The sequence below is a fragment of the Pseudorasbora parva genome, chromosome 5, assembly GCF_024679245.1.
Source record: "Pseudorasbora parva isolate DD20220531a chromosome 5, ASM2467924v1, whole genome shotgun sequence".
Taxonomy (NCBI): Eukaryota; Metazoa; Chordata; class Actinopteri; order Cypriniformes; family Gobionidae; genus Pseudorasbora; species Pseudorasbora parva.
In genome coordinates this window covers 53,278,152-53,285,095 of record NC_090176.1, presented here as the reverse complement: position 1 = coordinate 53,285,095, position 6,944 = coordinate 53,278,152, and the positions used below count along the sequence as shown (strand labels likewise).

General features: G+C 36.6%; 1 protein-coding gene across 2 annotated transcripts in view; it reads right to left on the bottom strand.

Annotated features, from left to right (window-relative positions):
* Window positions 1-6,944, bottom strand: part of gpc6b (glypican 6b) — a 53,278-nt gene that overhangs the window by 36,730 nt on the left and 9,604 nt on the right. The window contains exon 1 of one of the 2 annotated variants that reach the window (XM_067444725.1): window positions 1,795-2,195. The exons of the other annotated variant lie outside the window; for it this stretch is intronic. Within the exon in view, the coding sequence (XP_067300826.1) occupies window positions 1,795-1,939 (145 nt within the window). The 5' untranslated portion in view covers window positions 1,940-2,195. Of the gene's footprint in view, window positions 1-1,794; window positions 2,196-6,944 lie in introns of those variants that run through there. 2 annotated transcript variants of the gene reach the window in all.

Genomic DNA, 6,944 nt, shown 5'->3' with positions numbered 1-6,944 from the left:
ATGGCCGGTCACTGAGGGCCAGAACACTGCAACAATATGCTCTTCTTACTTAGTATTTTTTTTAGTATTTAAAGGGACAAGGTGTGTGTGTGTGTGTGTGTGGGGGGGGGGGGGGGGTCCCCAAGAAACTTTACCAGATCAGGGCTGCATTTCCCGATAACGGTGTCTCTTAGCGCTTTACGAAGACTCTAAAGGCATTACTTAACGGAGCGTTTCCCATTTTTAGGCGCGTTCCCCGAACTATACCTTAGGAGGGCGCTTAGGGTAACCCTTCTTCAGTGCGACGTTAGCGGGTGTGGTTCGAGGCGGTAGTGCTGAATCGGCTTATATCGATGGCTCAAGAATCGATTATTTACTCTACACTACGGCTTTTTCTCTGCATTATGTGAAAAAAATTACATTCTTTATAAAAAGGACCTCAGAAATAGTTGAACTTTCATTTATCATAATAATAATTCAACTAGCCCAAATGAACATTGGGTGTATATTACAACTTTGTAATTATATTCATATAGACTGAAATATAAAGAAGCGTTTTGCACAGTGGTGGCCACTAGTGGAGTGAACTGGTAATGGTGATAAGGTATAGCTAAGAGTGGTCCAGACCAACCGTACGAAACTGAGATCGTTTCGGGAAACACATATAATGTTAAGGGATAGCTTAAGGTGTAACTTAAGAATGACGGAGTGTTAAGAAGGCTTCAGGAAATCCAGCCCAGGATGGTCCACAGAGGTTTAATCTGCATTTGGGCTTAAGGATAAAGAAATCCAGACAGTGCTTAGTTCAAGGAGTTCAGTAAAGTTGGCAATATATTCACAGATTAAAACTTCCCGGATCAATAACTCGTGTGAGTTAAACATATTTAATGTAAGCAAGTACAGCCTAATTATCCTCCAAACTAACATTATAATATGAGAGAAGTCTTAAGGGACGATCTGCAAAGGGCAAGGCGTTTTTAAAAGCCATTAACTTAAATATCACACACTGCCATGTCTCCTAATCCTGTCTACACCTCAGTCTTACTGGTCATACTAGCTTCACTTCAATGTGATGTCAATTCAGTTCCCACACCACTGCTCTCTTGCTGCTTTTACTACAACACTTATTTTTGGCAAGTAATAGCACATAAAAATAATTAAAGTATAAAAATAAATAATAGTAATAGCACATAAAAATAATAAAAGTATAAAAATAAATCAAAGTAATAGCACATAAGTAACCCTATTCTTTCCACTAATGGTGTCAGTGTCCAGCTACTCACTGACTCCTAAGGCATGACGCCGTATAACAGTGAAGGTATTGGTTTTATTTCATAATAAACAATCAAACAAAAATGCAAAGACATTTTATCTATGACTGGATTAGGAGACATTTCACACTGCAAAAAAATGCTTTTCTTACTCAGTATTTTTGTCTCGTTTCTCGTCCAAACATCTAAAAATTCTTAAAACAAGAAACATTTACTAGACAAGCAAAAGTAATTGTCCTGTTTTGGGAAAAATAACTCAAAATGAAGAGAGTTTCTGCTTAAAATAAGATAAATAATCTGCCAATGGGGTGAGAAAATAAAATCTTAATTCAAACAGAAAACAGGATTATTTTTCTCACCCCATTGGCAGATTATTTATCTTATTTTAAACTAATTTTTGAGTTATTTTTCCCAAAACAGGACAATTACTTTTGCTTGTCTAGTAAATGTTTCTTGTTTTAAGAATTTTTAGATGTTTGGACTCGAAACGAGACAAAAATATTGAGTAAGAAAAGCATTTTGTTGCAGTGAATCCGGACGGTACCTGAAATCTCCTCGGCGGGAAACCCGTCCGGACCGAACCCGAGCTCCGCGAACGCGCTCTTCACCTGACTGCAGTTCAGCGCGCTCTCGTCCGCTGCGACCACCGGCGCGCGCAGGATCAGGAGCGCGCACAGAGCGGCGAACATCCCGAGCCGATTTATTCCGTGGATCTGAGAGGGAAAACACCGGCACCGAATCCTCCGGTCGCTTCTCTATCTAAAGCATTGTGCGCGTGCCCGTGCCCGGTCAGTCCTCCTCACAGCCGGACTTCAGACTTTCTGGAAGAAAAGGAGATCGCACCGCGGACAGCCTGCGTCACACGTCATCAGCACGCCCAGAACGCGCCCGTTAACCCAGCGCGGGTCCGAACCCCGTGACCTCTTGACCCCTCAGCAAACGCTGTTCATACACACACTTCCTAAAGTGAGCACCTGTTTCTGCTTCTTCATATCCTGACACGTGTTGTCTAACTCCAATAGAGTTCACAATCTCTCTAAATATACAAATAAAGTCAATTAATTATAGGTCTTATTTAATTCAGTACTGCAGCAGAATTAGATTTGGCTGTACAGTCGTTCTGGAGTAAACAGTGATGTTATCAGCTTATTTTAATTTATCAGAGAGAGACAATGTTGGCAGATCAGTATTAGAGTTTATAGAATTAAATAAGACCTAATTCATTAATTTATTTGTATATTTAGTTGAATAAGTTTGATCATAATGTTAGTGTCCCCAACTGGGCAAGCCAAGCCAAATATCTGAGTTACTTTTTGAAATAAAACGCAAGTAGTCACACGCACTTACACACACACACGCACGCACGCACACACACACACACCCTAAACCTACACTCTAAAAAATTCTGGGTAAAAAACAACCCAATGTTGGGTCAAATACAGACTAACCCAGCGATTGGTTTTTCTTAAGCAAATATATAAACCAACCGCAGGGTTAAAACAACCCAATTGCTGGGTTAGTCCATATTTGACCAAACGTGAAGTTTTATTAACTCATTTTGGGAGGAGCACATTCAGATAATTAACCAATTAAACAACGGAGCCGGCAGCTAATCAAACCTAATTAAACACAAGTGGAGCACGGTCAGCTAATCAATCTAATCACCGATAAGAGGTGTACATATACACCAGATTTACCTCCGCTGGGTGACCATCCCTCCACCACCCCATCCGGTAGAATTGTCCGTAAGGCCCATACAAGGAAATTCCGCCCCCATTAACGTCAAAGGGGACGCATGATCTCAAAAAACTTGCCGAAACTTATGACTAACCGGAAGTAGTATTTTTGACAAAGAAATACTCCCATCAAACGTCCACCTTAACTTTTGAAACTTTGTCCATGTTTAGGATGGGATTCCAAGTCTTTAACAGTGTAAAAAGATCAGTATGCATGAAACAGCATTTCACCCCCCCTTTAACATGTGATAAACGTGAGGATGAGGCTTCACTCAGGTCCTCTTCTGCATCAGAAAAAACTGCTCTGATCAAAACAGGAAATGACCTTTTCTTTAAAACGGCACATTCATTAAACTCTGTGTATGTACACTGCACAAAACGCTTTTCTTCCGTCGTGGGCTATTTTGGTCCTGTTAGCCCGAACATCGAAGCATTCTTAAGGGGAGAGCAGGGGCGAAAGTACCATTTTTCAGAAAAAAGTAATTTTAAAAGAATTTTTTTAGACAGAGATATATATATTTGCTCTGGTCAATAACTCACAGGTGTGGTCTATCAATAGCAGGGGGTATTTTGAACAAATGCAGAACGACTACAGCATAATTTTACATTGAACATAAGACGCAGATTGCTTTTGCCCCCATCAGGTGGGACGAAAGTAACACAATATAAGCGATTGTTTTGTGTTACTCTTGTTTTTATTAAATATACCTGACTATGACCTTGTTAATATATAACTGCAAACATATTGTTTAGCTACTTTATCTTTGCAAAAATAATTAAATGACAATTTCATTTTCAATTTTAATCAAATGTTTCAAATATAACCTCACAATACAAACTTGTAGGTTTAGAATATTTTTTGTGCAATGTCGATCTATTTGATAATTTTTTCTTCAACAATATGAAAATTAAATTAGCATAATATGCATATATATAAAAGTGGAGGAAATCCTGACATTTAAACACGAATTACTTTCATTCTGAAAAACTCTGAAGAGACAGACCTTCAGGATGTGGAACAGCAATAAATAATCTGTAGAGTGATCATTACTGACACATGAAACGAGAAACACAACCTGTAATTAGAAAAACAAATACTGCTGCAGTAAATTACTTTTCGTACTCGAAAACTATATAGGCCTACTAAGTAAGAAAAGCATTTTTTTGTTGTGTTTTTTGCAGTGTATAATTTCAGCCAGTGTTTTAATTAATCTATTCTAAACATTAAACATTTCCAGTTTAACACCCAGATCGTTAAAAGTGGCCGTAGAACTTAATGTTTGTCATGAAGTTTGCGTTATGAAGGTTTGTTTCCCTCTTTACACATCATTTATAATGGATTTGCATACTTTTAAGACTAAAGCTAAATCAATCCATGAAACAGCCAAATTAAATAAAGACTTTAATGCAACTTGACAAAAGCACACGTTACAGAAGACATCTGCTCAGTTCGCACAACAGAGAATGTCTAAGTTATTTACTTTATACAAGTTATTGCACGCTTTAACCTGTTTGCATGTGACAGACTCTTAGTATTTAAAGATTAAAGCGAGTGAACTTTAGCTCCACCGCTTCTGAACACACACCGCTTCTGAACACACACCGCTCCATCTAGTGTTCACACTGCGACCTGCAGGCCAGCAAAATAACACAATACTGCTAAATACTCACTTTAGGAAAACTGAGCTTACAATATGGGTGTGAACACATTTAAGAACAAATCAAAACTATACACACTTCAATAAAGCGACTAAAGGCCGGTGTATTTCTGTTTCTGCACCGAAAACAACAAAAAGAAAACCAACTTTCTCACAATTTTGACGTTTCTGAGAATTGTATGATATAAACTTGCAAATGTGCGAGTTTTGAATTATGAGAATTATTTTTTATAATTTGTGCTTTCAAGATTTAAGCATTTCAATTAATAGCAAACATTCCATACAATTTACACATTTGATGATTAAAGAATTTTTAAATGAGTGAACATTGAATACATCTTTAACCTGTTAAGCTGATTTCTAAATTTTGAAAAAATCCTAAGAAATGTATACTCAGACTAAAACAAATACAGTTTGTGAATCCTTTGCACTAAAAGCATAATTATGGTCTCATTTGAAAGCAGACACCTGGCAGTTTACTGTAAAGTCAAAATGATAATATTTTTTATAATAAAAAAAGCTATAATAAGCTTCAAAGTTTTGTAAAGTTATTAGAAATTTATTTGTATGATATATCTTTATGAAAATAAAATTGAAGTGGGCCTTGGAGAAATCTAGAAATGCACTACAGCTAAAGCCACAAGTCTGACCATGTTATATTTCAGATCTGAAGATGATCAGTCTAAAACTCTGCATTTTATTAAACGTTTTACAAGATCGTTTCATGTGATTTTATTTTGAGATATCGCTGAAATATCAACTGATGTTTATTGCCACATCTTCTCAGCTTTCAGTCGCTGTATTGCCTCTATTGTTTAGAGGTGCAAACTGCCCCATTCAGTTTGTCTCCCCGGCATTCACACTTCTGCGGACTGGTTATGGCTCCAATTATTATTCTTTTGTCTGCATTATAATTACTAACGATTCTCTATTCAAACTGTTCTATTCAAACCTCATTTCTAAATCAAACCTCTCACTTTACCCTCACTGAGACTCTATTGAATGCATTTCGTCCAAATAAGCATTTCAGTAGTTTTACATTTAGAAAATGTTCATAAAAATAAAGTATTTACTCAGTGGCAGGTGCATCTAGGGCAAGCTAGCATGTTAGCTTAGCACACCAGCAAAACAACAATTTATACGATTAAAATCATGTTTTATTCAAAACTTGCTTCATATCACTTTATATTTTATATGTAGAGTGTTTTATATAACAATATGTGATCTCATATAGCTTCGGGTCAAAAAATCTGACAGAAAATATACAATGCTAAAAGCTATGTGGAATAGCATTGCATTATAAATATCATCTATTATGAAACCACCCAACATGGCATAAAGAACACAGACCAACCATATATTGCCGCGATTGTGTGTTTATTGTCTTAAAACGTGTTTATCTGCATAAAATAGCGATCTGACGATCCCAGGGAGCTGTGTGGATATGTCCATATGTCAGATACTTCCTGAATGTCACATGGTGTGTCTGTTCTTCATGTGTTCCCCATGGGGTGAATTTTCAGTAGTACAGCTTTCCAGCGCCCTCCGGCTGCCAGAATGAATTGAAAACACAGCATATCACAGCCTACTGCTCTCATAATCATTCATCCGCGGATTTTGGATAAAGATTGAATAAATAATACTTCTCTGTATAGAAATTTGACTCAAACGTGTGAGAATCTATCAATATTTCTCCACATCTGCACACTTTTGAAGTAAAAGCCCTGAGGGAAGTTGTTTTGTCGAGTGTCTTCATGACGACCAGAGAAGAGTTTTTTATGAATGGGAGCAAATGACGCGCATATTACAATCAAAAGGTAGCGACGCCCAAGATCATATTCATAACTCCTGGAACATATTAACACATTACGGTCACTATAAGACTTTGAGAATAAAACAGAGGTAAAAAAATTAAACTTTAGTCTTAGATCTTTTTAATGATGTATAGTTTGTCAAGGTAATTACTTACATCTGATAGTAATTTTGAGCTAATTTAAACAAAGAGACCTTCAGTGCGTCCTCGTCCTCGTGACGGTTATCAGGTTAACTTCTTTTATTAACAAAAAATGTGTATATTATTATACATTATTATTATTATAAGTGTCCATTCCCTTCTCCCATTAAGATTTACACAAATGTTTCTCATTGAAAAACCTAAACACATGTAATTTTATGTTTTATGGATGTTTCACTTTTAATTGAAATGCTTGAATCTTGAAATAAAAGGCTTAATTCTGTATTTTTTCTCTCAAGTTTATATAAACACAAATGTGGAGGGGGTCAAATAAAAAAAAAAGTGC